Raw genomic sequence first — 17,610 nt, 5'->3', positions numbered from 1 at the left:
AGCTCTTTTTATAAGCCTCATTTTTTATTTGAAACATTTTTCTCTAAAATCTATATTTTCGGAAATATTCGGTTACCTATGTTTACGTTAGTCAAACTAACTCTAGCCTAGATATGTTGAGCCATAACAGCCAAACGAATTGGTTTAGGTAAAAAACGTATATAACTTTTTTTATAGCTCTTTTTATAAGCCTCATTTTTTATTTGAAACATTTTTCTCTAAAATCGATATTTTCGGAAATATTCAGTTACCTATGTTTAGGTTAATCAAACTGACTCCGGCTTAGATATTTTGGGCCATAACGGCCAAACGAATTGGTTTGGGTAAAAAACGTATATAACTTTTTTTATAGCTCTTTTTATAAGCCTCATTTTTTATTTGAAACTTTTTTCTCTAAAATCGATATTTTCGGAAATATTCAGTTACCTATGTTTAGGTTAATCAAACTGACTCCGGCTTAGATATTTTGGGCCATAACGGCCAAACGAATTGGTTTGGGTAAAAAACGTATATTACTTTTTTTGTAGCTCTTTTTATGAGCCTCATTTTTTATTTGAAACTTTTTTCTCTAAAATCGATATTTTCGGAAATATTTAGTAAGACAATTGTCAGGGGGCTGTTCATCCACACTCTCTTAATTTTGAAGAGCCCAATACAATTGGAAAAATATACAAATTGCTATACAAAAAAAAAATGACTATAACCAAATAGAGGATCGCGAAAATTTGTAAGCCAACACCAAACACCATATTTATATACATTACGGATATTTATTAATATATTTATACAAGTTGTTTTAAAACCATACAAAATATTACAAATAGTATTTATTTGAATTGAGACTGGACGGACTAGAGGATGAAGTTGATAGGATAAAATTCTGAAAACGATGTAATTTCCTAAAACATAACAAAATAAAACTAAAAAATTAAACTTATATAACAATACTGTGGCAATTCTTAGGCACTATTTTCTATTTTTTCTGTATCGATACCGAATCAGATACCAATTCACTGTACTAATCGATTTTACGATGTAGTTTCACGGTTCATCAACAAATATATATTTAGAAATCATTAATCACTTCTATTTTTATAATAGGTACCGAAATTTTAGAAAAAATAGTATAAATTCGATGTAAAAATGGTTAACGTTTTATTTTGGTTCGAAAAAGTGGTATATTGTTCAAAAAAGCTTGAGCAAAATTAAATAATACTGTTATTGCAAAATTCCAAACTATTATATCCAAAAAAAAAAACAATTAAAAACATAACATACGAACTCGTCCACTGATATAGACCGTGAAGTCGGTCCTGTTCCAATATGTCATCATAGAAACTAAAAATTAAGTAAAGCGTCTGTTTTCATACATTTACGTTAATTTAGAAATTACCAGAATCAGAAATATCTAGAATGTGATTTTAATATATAAAGCGGAAGTTCAAAAAAAAATTCTAGGAGTATGGTAAGGATCTGCAGGTTGAGGAGAATGGAAATAAAACGTGGAGAGACGAAATTTGGAAATATAGAAAATTGGGAGACCGTAGAAAGGTTCTAGGACAATGGAGAGGACCTGCAATTTATGGAAAATGGAAATGGAACGTGGAGAGATAAAATTTGGAGAACGTTGGAGAATGATGACGACGCAAATTCTTTTTTGGATATATTTTAGTTTTTTTTTTTTAAATAATTTTCGATTTATATAGCACCGAATAAAAATTTAGGGGTAATACTATATTTATAAGGGATATATAACTATATATTAAGCTTATATATGGCGCCACAGTGATAAATACATAAATTATATACAGTACGTCCCACTAATTGGAATTTTTTATTATCAATTTCCTTGGAAAAAGTCATTTTTAATTTTATTTTAATCAAACTTCAATGTAAGAACGTGAAAAACGCAAGGAAGTGTTTTCGCGCGCTGTATCCCGTAAACTAACAATCCTACAGAAAATTTTATACATCATTATTTGTAGTAAATTTAATTATCTACAACTTTGTTTCTAATACTTTTTCCCGTAAAATCTAAAATAAAAAAGTTATAAACAACAATAGTCTGAAAAAAAAGTTATATCGCTCAAAAGAATTATTTAAATATTGTTCAGTTATTACTGTTTATAACTTTTTTATTTTACATTTTGAACCAAAAAGTATTAGAACTAAAGTTGTAGAAAATTTGATTTACTACAAATAATGTCGTATGAAATTTTCTGTGAGGTTGTTAGTTTACGAGATACAGTGCAAAAACTATTTGTATCGCTCTTTTTATATGGCTAAGTAGAAACGAGTTATTTTCTTGCTTATAACTTTTTTATTTTACATTTTGGACAAAACAATAATGGAAAGAAAGTTGTAGAAAATTTGATTTACTACAAATAAAGCCGATTAAAATTTTCTGTAAGGTTGTTAGTTTACAAGATACAGCGCAAAAACTATTTGTATCTTTTTTTTAATAGCGATGTAGGAACACGTTTTATTATTGTTTATAACTTTTTTATTTTACATTTTGGACAAAAAAATAATGGAAAGAAAGTTGTAGAAAATTTGATTTACTACAAATAATGTCGTATGAAATTTTCTGTGAGGTTGTTAGTTTACAAGATACAGCGCAAAAACTATTTGAATCTTTTTTTTAATAGCGATGTAGGAACACGTTTTATTATTGTTTATAACTTCTTTATTTTACATTTTGGACAAAACAATAATGGAACTAAAGTTGTAGAAAATTTGATTTACTACAAATAAAGCCGATTAAAATTTTCTGTAAGGTTGTTAGTTTACAAGATACAGCGCAAAAACTATTTGAATCTTTTTTTTAATAGCGATGTAGGAACACGTTTTATTATTGTTTATAACTTCTTTATTTTACATTTTGGACAAAACAATAATGGAAAGAAAGTTGTAGAAAATTTGATTTGCTACAAATAATGTCGTATGAAATTTTCTGTGAGGTTGTTAGTTTACGAGATACAGGGCAAAAACTCTTTCCAAATTTCTACCAAAAATAAAGTGTCACCTAAAAAGGGTTAATAGGAAAAAATATTTATTAATACGGAATGTGTATATATTTTTTTAATATAAATTAATCCAAATTCAATTCCTGATAATTTTGTTTTTTTTCTCGTTGAAATTGACGATAAATTATTTTTTTCCAAATAAAATAACTATAGTGGGACACATTGTATAATAACATTTTTTTAAACGATGGCAAGATCGAAACTTAAAATTTTTAATTAATAAATAAAAACAAACAAAAAAGGTAACTCGAGTTATAATTTTCTGTAGCTCGTTTTAAATCAAATAAGTAGAAAACAAAAAAAATTGATAATGAAAAAATATTGGGATTTAAAAAAAAATTATATAACCTGATTATTATTTATTTCAATTTTTGAGTGTGGAAAATTATTTTCTTGTTTTATGTTTTCTACTCATTCACCATCAAATTACAAATATAACATACCAAAACAACAATAGACCCTTATCAGACCAGGGTTGATAAATTTTGAAATAAAAAAAAATATTATTAAGTTGAAATTTATTGGGAAAGGGAAATAATAAGACAAAATTGAAATAATTTGATGAAAATTAGAAGGGGGTGAGGTTTTAAGGGTTTATTTCGATTTAAGAGAAAACCATGGGTTTTATGAGAAAATGTTATAGAGAAAAGTTGTTGGTAATAGGGAGATCTACAACTTTTGTATTCACACTTTTTTCATATAACCTCGAAATTCAAGAGAAAAATTGGAAAAAACAGAATTTTTAGTTTTTTATTTTTATTTTACAAAAAAATATTTCTTAACCATGGAATTGTGTCAAAACTTATCTTTTTACGTCACAAATAGATTGTAATTCTTTTTATTTGAATTAATTATCTTTTCACATTATTTTCACTATTTGATAAAAATTTAAAAAAAAATGAAAATTTAGTTATTTGATTTTTTCTAGAAAATTTTGAGGTTATGTGAAAAAAGTGTAAATACAAAAGTTGTAGGCAGTAAAAAGATTTACAACTTTTGTATCTACACTTTTTTTACATAACCTCAAAATTTAAGAGAAAATCTCAAAAAAACAGAATTTATATTTTTTTTATTTTTATTTCACAAAAAACTATTTATTAATCGTGATTAATATTGTGAAAACTTATGTTTTTATGTCACAAAGATGTTGTAACTTTTTTTATTTGAATTAATTATCTTTCCACTTTATTTTGAATAAAAAAACTCAAACCTTGTATTTCAAATTTTCTCTTAAATTTTGAGGTTATGTGAAAAAAGTGTAGATACAAAAGTTGTAGATCTTTTTACCGCCTACAACTTTTGTATCTACACTTTTTTCACATAACCTCAAAATTTATCAGAAAAATTCAAAAAATGTTTAGTTTCTTTTTTTTTTTGAATTTTCCTCTTGAATTTTGAGGTTATGTGAAAAAAGTGTAGATACAAAAGTTGTAGATCTTTTTATCGCCTACAACTTTTGTATCTACACTTTTTTCACATAACCTCAAAATTTATCAGAAAAATTCAAAAAATGTTTAGTTTCTTTTTTTTTTTGAATTTTCCTCTTGAATTTTGAGGTTATGTGAAAAAAGTGTAGATACAAAAGTTGTAGATCTTTTTACCGCCTACAACTTTTGTATCTACACTTTTTTCACATAACCTCAAAATTTATCAGAAAAATTCAAAAAATGTTTAGTTTCTTTTTTTTTTTTGAATTTTCCTCTTGAATTTTGAGGTTATGTGAAAAAAGTGTAGATACAAAAGTTGTAGATCTTTTTATCGCCTACAACTTTTGTATCTACACTTTTTTCACATAACCTCAAAATTTATCAGAAAAATTCAAAAAATGTTTAGTTTCTTTTTTTTTTTGAATTTTCCTCTTGAATTTTGAGGTTATGTGAAAAAAGTGTAGATACAAAAGTTGTAGATCTTTTTACCGCCTACAAATTTTGTATCTACACTTTTTTTACATAACCTCAAAATTTAAGAGAAAATCTCAAAAAAACAGAATTTATATTTTTTTTATTTTTATTTCACAAAAAACTATTTATTAATCGTGATTAATATTGTGAAAACTTATGTTTTTATGTCACAAAGATGTTGTAACTTTTTTTATTTGAATTAATTATCTTTCCACTTTATTTTGAATAAAAAAACTCAAACCTTTTATTTCAAATTTTCTCTTAAATTTTGAGGTTATGTGAAAAAAGTGTAGATACAAAAGTTGTAGATCTTTTTACCGCCTACAACTTTTGTATCTACACTTTTTTCACATAACCTCAAAATTTATCAGAAAAATTCAAAAAATGTTTAGTTTCTTTTTTTTTTGAATTTTCCTCTTGAATTTTGAGGTTATGTGAAAAAAGTGTGGATACAAAAGTTGTAGATCTTTTTACCGCCTACAACTTTTGTATCTACACTTTTTTCACATAACCTCAAAATTTATCAGAAAAATTCAAAAATTGTTTAGTTTCTTTTTTTTTGAATTTTTCTCTTAAATTTTGAGGTTATGTGAAAAAAGTGTAGATACAAAAGTTTTAGATCTTTTTATGGCCTAAAACTTTCACTAACAACTTTTTTCCGTAACACTTATAGTTTTCCCGGAAATCATCAAAACAAACCGTTTCGCACCCTTAAATCCCGCATCCCTTTCCATTCCACGACTCCAAATCACCCACAAACCGTTATTTTTCATTGTTTTTCACACATTCTATTCCTCTACCAATAAATTTCATCCTCCCAACATATTTTTACCACTTTCCCGAAAGGCTTCAACCCCGATCTATATCCTGTCGAATCAATTAAACCCATCATAGTAGCTATTATCGATTTTGGTATCTATGGGGGGTTTATGGTCCCCGCAAGTGGGGAAATTCGGCGGAACGGGTGGAAGATCCGCCTGGGTACCGATCTGGAACACCAAATTCATTCCGATCACTATATGGAATAAAAAGTGGCAATGGAATAACCAAAAACCCGGATTATCGGCTCTAAATCTCAAAACGACGTATCCGTTATTAGGTACGGCGATCGTATCCTTTCCCGGTGGCAAATTGAATTGTCTATGTAGAAGACCTTGTCTATCCAGATCCAGGGCGTGTTTCAAATTGATTTTTTTCACTTGTTGATCGGGGGATCTACCGATACCGATCACGTTGAAGGAATGACCGTGAAGATGGAAAGGGTGACTCAAATTCGGCTGTTGCACTGAAATAAAACACCATAAAAATAAATTTCACGCGCACCACCTTATAATATTTCCAAGCCGGTGTGGTGTACTCACCTTCGTCCACTAGAACGACCTCGACGACTGCGTTTAAGGGTATATCGACCTTATGGGTGCACATGCAGTTCTGACCGCAATCCGGTGGTCTGTTATCACCGTTACAGAACTGTTCCGGATCGATTTGGTCGTACTGGGATATTAGAGGGGCCGGAGGCGCCATATACGATATTTCATCGATCAAACTTATCACGTGGTCTCCGTTCGGCGCAACTAAAATAATTCGAATTTTGAATCTCGAACGAAACTTGAAAAAAATCGACCGAAACATGATAAAATCGTAATTACAGGGCGAAAAGAAGAAGAATTACCATTAGGTAGTACTGAACGACTTAGAAACACGAATATCTAGTAATATTTGACTTGTTTGGCAACGAATTGGTGATAGAAGATCAACACATCGAGAAGATTCTACGACAACCTTCATACTGAACAAAACAACCTCTTTGGGGTACTCAAATGATCTGATTTGTATCTGGTTCTGTCGATTTTGATCCTAAAACTGATGTTTTTCTTTTAGTTCCTTCGTGAAGACTCCACCAAGAAGAAAAATCCAGTAGATCCATCTCTTGGTCTGAATCCGAACGTTCTAACAAGATTCCAACCACTACTGTGTCTACAACTATCGGATCAATGGAAAAAACCATAAAAATCATAAACCAGGAAGAGATCTGATCCTTGTTGTATCCATTTATCCTTATTCCTATCTGGTTCTGTCGATTTTGATACTAAAACGGATGTTTTTCTTTTAGTTCCTTCGTGAGGACTCCACCAAGAAGAAAAATCCGGTAGATCCATCTCCTGGTCTTAATCCGAACCGTTCTAACAAGATTCCAACCACTACTGTGTCTACAACTATCGGATCAATGGAAAAAACCATAAAAATCATAAACCAGGAAGAGATCTGATCCTTGTTGTATCCATTTATCCTTATTCCTCTCTGGTTCTGTCGATTTTGATCCTAAAACTGATGTTTTTCTTTTAGTTCCTTCGTGAAGACTCCACCAAGAAGAAAAATCCGGTAGATCCATCTCCTGGTCTGAATCCGAACCGTTCTAACAAGATTCCAACCACTACTGTGTCTACAACTATCGGATCAATGGAAAAAACCATAAAAATCATAAACCAGGAAGAGATCTGATCCTTGTTGTATCCATTTATCCTTATTCCTCTCTGGTTCTGTCGATTTTGATCCTAAAACTGATGTTTTTCTTTTAGTTCCTTCGTGAAGACTCCACCAAGAAGAAAAATCCGGTAGATCCATCTCCTGGTCTGAATCCGAACCGTTCTAACAAGATTCCAACCACTACTGTGTCTACAACTATCGGATCAATGGAAAAAACCATAAAAATCATAAACCAGGAAGAGATCTGATCCTTGTTGTATCCATTTATCCTTATTCCTCTCTGGTTCTGTCGATTTTGATCCTAAAACTGATGTTTTTCTTTTAGTTCCTTAGTGAAGACTCCACCAAGAAGAAAAATCCGGTAGATCCATCTCTTGGTCTGAATCCGAACGTTCTAACAAGATTCCAACCACTACTGTGTCTACAACTATCGGATCAATGGAAAAAACCATAAAAATCATAAACCAGGAAGAGATCTGATCCTTGTTGTATCCATTTATCCTTATTCCTCTCTGGTTCTGTCGATTTTGATCCTAAAACTGATGTTTTTCTTTTAGTTCCTTCGTGAAGACTCCACCAAGAAGAAAAATCCGGTAGATCCATCTCCTGGTCTTAATCCGAACCGTTCTAACAAGATTCCAACCACTACTGTGTCTACAACTATCGGATCAATGGAAAAAACCATAAAAATCATAAACCAGGAAGAGATCTGATCCTTGTTGTATCCATTTATCCTTATTCCTATCTGGTTCTGTCGATTTTGATACTAAAACGGATGTTTTTCTTTTAGTTCCTTCGTGAGGACTCCACCAAGAAGAAAAATCCGGTAGATCCATCTCTTGGTCTGAATCCGAACGTGTAACAAGATTCCAACCACTACTGTGTCTACAACTATCGGATCAATGGAAAAAACCATAAAAATCATAAACCAGGAAGAGATCTGATCCTTGTTGTATCCATTTATCCTTATTCCTATCTGGTTCTGTCGATTTTGATACTAAAACGGATGTTTTTCTTTTAGTTCCTTCGTGAGGACTCCACCAAGAAGAAAAATCCGGTAGATCCATCTCTTGGTCTGAATCCGAACGTGTAACAAGATTCCAACCACTACTGTGTCTACAACTATCGGATCAATGGAAAAAACCATAAAAATCATAAACCAGGAAGAGATCTGATCCTTGTTGTATCCATTTATCCTTATTCCTCTCTGGTTCTGTCGATTTTGATCCTAAAACTGATGTTTTTCTTTTAGTTCCTTAGTGAAGACTCCACCAAGAAGAAAAATCCGGTAGATCCATCTCCTGGTCTTAATCCGAACCGTTCTAACAAGATTCCAACCACTACTGTGTCTACAACTATCGGATCAATGGAAAAAACCATAAAAATCATAAACCAGGAAGAGATCTGATCCTTGTTGTATCCATTTATCCTTATTCCTCTCTGGTTCTGTCGATTTTGATCCTAAAACTGATGTTTTTCTTTTAGTTCCTTCGTGAAGACTCCACCAAGAAGAAAAATCCGGTAGATCCATCTCCTGGTCTTAATCCGAACCGTTCTAACAAGATTCCAACCACTACTGTGTCTACAACTATCGGATCAATGGAAAAAACCATAAAAATCATAAACCAGGAAGAGATCTGATCCTTGTTGTATCCATTTATCCTTATTCCTCTCTGGTTCTGTCGATTTTGATCCTAAAACTGATGTTTTTCTTTTAGTTCCTTAGTGAAGACTCCACCAAGAAGAAAAATCCGGTAGATCCATCTCTTGGTCTGAATCCGAACGTTCTAACAAGATTCCAACCACTACTGTGTCTACAACTATCGGATCAATGGAAAAAACCATAAAAATCATAAACCAGGAAGAGATCTGATCCTTGTTGTATCCATTTATCCTTATTCCTATCTGGTTCTGTCGATTTTGATCCTAAAACTGATGTTTTTCTTTTAGTTCCTTCGTGAAGACTCCACCAAGAAGAAAAATCCGGTAGATCCATCTCCTGGTCTGAATCCGAACGTTCTAACAAGATTCCAACCACTACTGTGTCTACAACTAACGGATCAATTGAAAAAACCATAAAAATCATAAACCAGGAAAAGATCTGATCCTTGTTGTATCCATTTATCCTTATTCCTATCTGGTTCTGTCGATTTTGATCCTAAAACTGATGTTTTTCTTTTAGTTCCTTCGTGAAGACTCCACCAAGAAGAAAAATCCAGTAAATCCATCTCCTGGTCTGCATCCAACGGATACTGGTCGCTCTAATAATGACTCTTCATCGTGAGAACCAAATTGATAGACCCGGAGTGTCGGAATACCATTTTTCCTTTTGGTAGTTGTTGATGGTGGAATAAGGACACAATTAGAAGAAGCGATTGCCAAGATTGACGTTCAAAAAGGAAGAAGAAGTTCTAGGTAAAGTGGATCTACAAGTAGAAACTTTTTGACACGGTACGAATATGGAAAACGTTGGAAATGGGTCAGAAGTAGAAGAAGAAATTGTCGACGGAACAATCGATGATGAAATAACCTCAAAATTGGATCTGAATATACCAGGAATGAACCTGAGCTGCAAATTTGAATGATGTGTACAATTGGAGATGTTTGGTCCTGAAATATATGACAAACAAATATCGATATTCGTTAGAGATCGATGAATCATCGACGAAGTTGTTAAAAAAAAAAAATGGAAACAGATAAAGTAGGACGAAGAAAAAAAATTTTTTTTATCGTTAAATCACTTGTGCCGTTTTGTCCTTACCTAAATGTCTGTTATAAGTATTGGGTTGGAATAATTCTTCCGGTGTGTACACGTGGAATCTGAACGGTAAGAAAATCTTAACGTCCGGTCGAGGTTGAAGTAGTCCGGCGTCTATTTCCTTGGCGTTTTTCAATTGACTAACACAGATGGCGTCCTTTCTTACTATATTACATCTAGCGTCCAACGGATTAAGTACCTAATAAGATTTTTTTTATATACACTGTACAATTTACAGAAGCGGATTTATCAAATAATTTACAGCGATTTTATACATAGCAAAGTTTCTAAAGCACACATATACATATATATATATTTAGATATTTATAAAGTTCTTTCGATAAATAAACTCAAAACATCAAAACATCCCCGACTAACCGGTTTTGTTGGAATTGCGCCGCATCAGAGCGATGCAACAACTTCCTTAATATAGTGTAAAAACAACACCAGGTAGCGCTGCTAGTTAAATCACGTAGCTAAACACTCTCGAGTGAAAAATTAGAATATTTTGATAGGAGTTAGATACTTTGGGACATAATGTACGACCTTGAGCGTTAAGGATGGATTAAAAACTACGAAAACGTACACCAAACGGCATTGGACGATGGTTAGACGGATAGATGCTGATTAGAGAGATAGAAAAGGCTTTGGGCATGTCCGAAGAACGCATTTGCTATAAACTGACTGAAAACTTATGAATATTCGAGCCATTCCAGCGTTAGGTGCTGAATTTGGATCAAAAACGCATTAGAAAGAGTGTTTTCCAAATCTTTTTGACAGCGGTTTGGTAAACCGCCCACCGTATCTACCAGATTTGGCGTTTGGTGACTTTTTCGCGTTTTCTAACCTCGAAACAACCACGTAAATGCTTATTTTGAAAAGAGAGACTATTATTTTGAAAATTGAACAAGATTAGATTATATCTGAACTGAATTTTTAGACTCAAATGTAGAAAAATGAAAATAATTTTGAAAAAAAAATTTTTGTTACATAAAAAACTTGTCGAATAACCCTCGTAAGTTGATAGAGATAATTTATTGAATCGTAGTTTCAGTGTATAATTTAAATTTTGGATTTCGAATATACAGGGTCATTTAGAAATAAAAAGTTTTCCAAAAATGTACAAAAATGTATATAAAGCACATATTTACATATCTATTAATAAAATATTGTCAAATAAAATCAATTTCGAATCTTTTTTAATTAAAAATTAATTTAATAAAAAAAAAACAGGTGAAAAATGACGTTTCGACCCATTTCGGTCTTTATTAACACGTCATCTGTTTTTCGAAATTAATTTTCAACCAAAATAGACCAAAAATCAAACGATGTAACAAGAAAAACAAATCAAAAAAGTCCAAAAAGTGAAAAATTCGAAATAAAATAATTTACAAAAATTTTTTTCATACAAATACATTTTTCTCGGTGTAGTTTGATAGAAATAAATAAATTTTATTGTACTTGAATCACTTCTTTTATTTTAAATTCGCTCGTAAAAAAAAATTGACTTACCACTCCTTGAGGTAATCCGAAATCGTAAGTAGGTGGAGCGCTTGTTGGTTGATAAGGACCCCTAGCGTATCTCAATATACCTAATTGTTGCACCCTACGGATACCGCATTCCCCTAAACCCCTCAATTGAATCCAATACGCTGTCGGATTCTGATTAGCGGTAATAACGAAATCGTACCTTTCACCTAATAGAAAATAAATAATCAAAAAACGTGTAATTCGAGTCGATTAACAAACACGTTCGGTTTTATCAAGTTTCAACGAGTTCTCGCTGATTTGAGGTCCCCTACGGAATGTGTTTATCACTTGTACTCCATTTGGTTGTCAATTTGACACCGATAAATCCATATTTCATCCCTTGTCACATAAATTACATTATAATAATTAGTAATATTCATTTAAGTAAATGTCGCGTTTATAACCGATCATGTTTGTTAATCGACTCGAATTGCACGTTTTTGAATTTACGATCTTCTGGTTCGACAATCATTCCAGCGCGAAAAGGAGGTTATAAACACCCCAATAATTCTAATAAAAACTGTGTGTAAGTGAGGGTATTACTCACCGGAAAATGAAATGATCGTGTTAACTTGGACAGGTTGAACTGGTTCCCCGTCAGTGGCGATCAAGGTCAAATCGTGACCTTGAATAGTCAATTGCGCCGGACATACGGAAGCGAAGGAATTTATCATTCTGAATCTGTATTTTTTCCCCGGCGTCATGGTGAATACTTCTAAGGGTGTATTCGTCATGAAACCCGTATTGGGATCTCTGAATTGTCCTTTTCCGTTTATCAAAACACTTTCGGGGTCTTGTCCGGTGTTTACCTATAACACACATTCAACAACCAATCAGAATAATTCTCCGTTCGAAATTTAGGGCTAAAAATCTATTATACAAGGTGTAGTTGTGGGCGAAAGGGCCCCTACTACCATATGTGCAAAGTGTGCGAAGCCATCTTTCAAAAAAAAAACCATTTTGTACGGTTTTTAAGGGCTAAAATATATTACGCCACACCAAAATGTGACGATACGTGACAGGGATCGAAAAGTCCTAAAATTCGAAGTTTCGCGAGCGAAAAAAACTGAGTATAAAATAAAAGGGGAAAAAAATGTCTAGATCTTTAAATTACTTGAAGAACACGATCCAAAAATGCCTTAAATGGCACCAAAATCCGTTTTCGCCCTTACGGAGGCCCTATATACAGATACTAGGAGAATTTCTGTAGTCTATAATCTAGAAAATTATTATTTAAAAACAGAAATTGAAATATTAAATGACAAAACACTTACAGCCAATCTTCCTGGGTATCTTTCGGCAGCGTCTTCATGCATCCAATCACTCAAAAGCATCACGTGTGTGGTGAGATCATAATCGTAAAGGTAACTGTTAGGATCTTTGGAAGGAGGTTGTCGGACAACGATACTCCCGTACAGACCGTCCATTTTCTGTAAACCTGTATGGGCATGCCAGAAATGCGTTCCGGCATTTCCTGCAATCCACTGATATCTGTACATAGAATTTAAATATAAAAGACGTCATTTTGTAGAGCTCTTCGTATTTTATCCCAACCCAACATTCAACAAGTTCTTTAAGAACTTAGTAAACAACTGCGGTTCGATAAAGCACATAAATCTGACAGTTGAGTCTGTCATCATGATAACACGTGATCGTCCAGTAGACGCGTTCTTTAGAATGAATAAACGATACAAGTTCGTTTTATTGTTAATACTTATTGAAATTACATTTCCTTGCAATTTAATTAAAATGTAATAAAAAAGTGTAATTCGTTTATAAGAAAATAGTTTTACTTATAAATAACTTTGAAAAATTTGACTGTCAAAATTACTAAACCGATTTGCGTAGATTTAACAACTGTAACTAGATGGAGCTGTTAAGTTGAATAAAGTTAAAAACGTAAATTAACGATAATATATTAGCAGAAACATTAAGATAATATTTTATTTTTAGTACTAATTAATTGAAATAATGAAAAACTATTCAATAAGACAATATTTTAGTGCATTGCATTGAAAATGTATGAGTAAAATCACGCCATCTAGAAGAAACTAACAGAAATTGATATAGAAATATCCGGTTGTCAAAAACAACTTGTGTAAACATTTTTAGTCCTTATTTATAGGTTACATAAAGTTTATAAAGGCGAACCAAGTAAAAAAATGTTTTGGTTATAATACGAATTGAATCATAAAAAATTATAGTGTCAAGTTATAAATATAAATTATTCGTTCTTAATACCAATAAATTATAAAAAAAAAATCGATATTTTGCGGTAAATACGAGACAAAACCTATTAGAAATTAACATTGATATTGATCTACAAAGAACACGTTTTGCTAATAAAAGCATTCTATGTACAATTAGCAGTGGGTAGTTAGTTCCGTCTTGATAATTTTTTTCAGATTTAGACGGATATCCTCGAGCAATTTAACACAAATATTCAGCTAAACCGCAATCACGCCCGACAACCATATTTATATATATAAATATTCGGCCCTTACAAATGATATTTCGTGACTTTCTGTCGTCCTTCCGCGTGACCTTGACGTGTTACGTTCGATTTGTAGGTACAATAATTACGTGATCTAAATAGTTTCTTGTGGGTAGCCAAAGGCTAGTTATCTACGTGTATATAAACTATTGTTGAGTGATGCAAATGAATCAACAATTTCTGTTTTACTTTCTAATTTGTGTTTATTGCTCGAACGTAAAACAAAGAACATTTTGATTTTGAACCAAATCATATTTGAATATATAAATCGTCGGGATACGTTATTTTGAGATATTTGAGGAGAAAGTAACGTTTATATTTTTTTTATTGGAACACCCGATGGCATTTTTGAGGCGTGTCGACGATGTTTAACATCCTGGTTTCAATAGAAGTTATCACGAAAGTATCGAGATGATACAAGTTTTCCTAATACATCGTTAAATGATATAACGATTCCTTATTTCGTTATTTTTTCTTAACGCTTCGTACATATTCAACTTTCTACAGGTGTCATAAAAAATGTCGTTACAACTTGACGAAATTGTTGTTAATTTTGAAAGAATTTAGACCCCGCGCCACCTAGTGACAATCACGTATACAAAAATTGACAACAATATATTGTTATAAGAAACCAATATTGGATGGAAAAAGTTATTTAATCACAACGAATTTAGATGTAAATAGAAAATAATGAATAAATAAGAATGAAATATTAATATTTCATAGAAATGAGTAAATGTCAAACAGCGACACCTAGGGAAAACTTACATTAATATTTATGTAGGTTAATACAACCATATTTTAACCTTTAGCTGTTGTTCGTAGATGGAGCCATAAGTTAAATAAAAAGTAATTTTACGATTATATTGATTTAAAAATAAAAAAAATTAGTGGATAAATAACTTTTTTTTCGGTATTATTTTTTAAAAATAATCGTTAAAATAATAAGAAACAATTTAATGAAAAATTGTGTGGTTGTGAGACAGCGCCATCCAGGAAAAAAATATCGAAGCAAAAATAGGATTATACAGGCGAAAAGATATAATTGATTCCGTATAAGTTACAAGGTGGAACATTTCTAATTCATGAATATTCATATAAAAACAATTTATATCGCAAGCAAAATCGTGTTAACCGTGAGAATGACTTTTTCATTCTTAAAAAAAAATTATTTACATGAATTAATGGTCGTAATTAATATTGCATGTATTGTTAGAATTAATTATTTTACAGTAATGAATGAAAGTCGCAAAACTAGAAACGAATTCAACAATTTTTTGCATTCTCTTTTTGTGAACGAATTCTAAACTTATTTAAAAATGAATGATTTATTTTTTCTGTTTTTATTGTAAGAGTTTTCCAAAAGCCAAAATGGAAGCTTCAAAATGGCGGCCAACAATGTTAAGGAATCATTATATTTTAAGAAAATTCGATAAACGGAGGATCTTCATCAAGTCGCTGATTAGTAACCCGTAAACAGTTTCTCAAAAACCAAAATGGAAGCTTCAAAATGGCGGCCAACAATGTTAAAAAATTATCATTTTCTAATGAAATTCGGAATATTGAGATTTTCAAGGTCGCTGATTACGAATCCGTACGCTGTTTATTAAAAATCAATATGGCGCAATCAAGATGGCGGCTAGCAATGTTAAGAAATCATTATTTTTCAATAAAATTTGATACACGGAGGATGGATTCTGCAGTCACTAATTACTAATCCTTTAACAGTTTTTCAAAACCAAAATGGAAGCTTCAAAATGGCGGCCATTCATGTTAAAAATTCATTATTTTCTAATTCGGAATAATGAGGTTTTCAAGGCCGCTGATTAGGATTGCGTAAACAGTTTTTTAAAAACAAAAATGGCGCAATCAAGATGGCGGTTAACGATATTAAAAAATCATTATTTTCCAATGAAATTTTGCATACGGGGGTTTTGGAAGTCTCCGATTATTACTACGTCAACAGTATTTCAAAAAACAGAATGGTGACTTCAAAATGGCGGCCAAAAATTTTGAAAATAATCATTTTCCAATTTAATTCGGAACACAGGGGATTTTCAAGGTTGCTGATTACGAATCCTGGAACAGTTTTCTAAAAAAGAAAATGGCGCATTCAAGATGGCGGCTAACGATGTTGAGAAAACATTAATTTCCAATGAAATTTTGCATACGGGGGTTTTAGAAGTCTCCGATTATTACTCCGTCAACAGTATTTCAAAAAACAGAATGGCGACTTTAAAATGGCGGCCAAAAATTTTGAAAATAATCATTTTCCAATTAAATTCGGAACACAGGGGATTTTTAAGGTTGCTGATTACGAATCCTGGAACAGTTTTCTAAAAAAGAAAATGGCGCATTCAAGATGGCGGCTAACGATGTTGAGAAAACATTAATTTCCAATGAAATTTTGCATACGGGGGTTTTAGAAGTCTCCGATTATTACTCCGTCAACAGTATTTCAAAAAACAGAATGGCGACTTTAAAATGGCGGCCAAAAATGTTGAAAATAATCATTTTCCAATTAAATTCGGAATACAGGGGATTTTCAAGGTTGCTGATTACGAATCCTGGAACAGTTTTCTAAAAAAGAAAATGGCGCATTCAAGATGGCGGCTAAAGATGTTGAGAAAACATTATTTTCCAATGAAATTTGGTACAAAATAGTTTGCGAAGTTCCTAATTACTAATCCGTTAACAATTTTCCAAAAAACAAAATGGCGTCTTCCAAATAGCGGTAAACGGTGACAAAAAATTTGTCACGCGGTTGTTCAGCCATATGGAACTTTCTTACAAAATAGTCGATATTTTAAAAAAAAGCAAATGAAATAAACAAAATAATTATTTGGTGTTTGATCAAGAGATTTACGAAGACTGGACCATTTATATCGATAAAGGACACGTGTGGATTTTGTCACACGTTTCAGCATGATTTCGACGTCAATCGCCATTGTAATATTACGAACTCGTCCGTGAAGCCGGTTCTGTACGAAAATATTAAACCAATCAAAAATTTGGCGGACGCGCCGGGTACAACAAATTTCCAATAACTACAAATCTTTTTTTGTTTTAAACAAACAAATTTCTAAGGGAACCTTCTAGTTTGTTTATATCCAAAACCGAATTATCGAGAAAATCGTTTCGTATAAATAGGCGCTTGTTGAAACGATTTAAATAAATTAGTGAATAGTTTAGTGTTTAGTGCATAGTTGAGTGTATTTAGTGTGTAAGTATAAATAAATTACGTAAATTGGAAATAATTTAAATAAATACGAAAAATTGTATATAAAGTTAATATTAATTTTATTTTACCACTGTGTATATACGATTTTTCAAGTTTAACACACTGCTACGTATTAATTTGTTTTTCGTTCTAGATAACGAAGGAAATTACGGTTAATTTATCTAATTTATTCA

At 31.7% G+C, this 17,610-nt stretch overlaps 1 protein-coding gene across 1 annotated transcript in view; it reads right to left on the bottom strand.

Moving 5' to 3' along the window:
* Window positions 1-750: 750 nt before the first annotated feature.
* The window catches only part of LOC130449800 (uncharacterized), a 65,708-nt gene continuing 48,848 nt past the window's right edge, over window positions 751-17,610 (bottom strand). The window contains exons 4-10 of the mRNA XM_056787809.1: window positions 12,977-13,193; window positions 12,250-12,511; window positions 11,685-11,869; window positions 10,176-10,371; window positions 6,289-6,501; window positions 5,402-6,212; window positions 751-4,316 (exon numbers count right to left, since the gene is read on the bottom strand). Of these exons, the coding sequence (XP_056643787.1) occupies window positions 5,803-6,212; window positions 6,289-6,501; window positions 10,176-10,371; window positions 11,685-11,869; window positions 12,250-12,511; window positions 12,977-13,193 (1,483 nt within the window). The 3' untranslated portion in view covers window positions 751-4,316; window positions 5,402-5,802. The remainder of the gene's footprint in view (window positions 4,317-5,401; window positions 6,213-6,288; window positions 6,502-10,175; window positions 10,372-11,684; window positions 11,870-12,249; window positions 12,512-12,976; window positions 13,194-17,610) is intronic.

This window comes from Diorhabda sublineata, chromosome 10, assembly GCF_026230105.1.
Source record: "Diorhabda sublineata isolate icDioSubl1.1 chromosome 10, icDioSubl1.1, whole genome shotgun sequence".
NCBI lineage: Eukaryota > Metazoa > Arthropoda > Insecta > Coleoptera > Chrysomelidae > Diorhabda > Diorhabda sublineata.
Note: the sequence above shows the minus strand (reverse complement) of the source record. Positions and strands in the feature narration are given on the sequence as shown.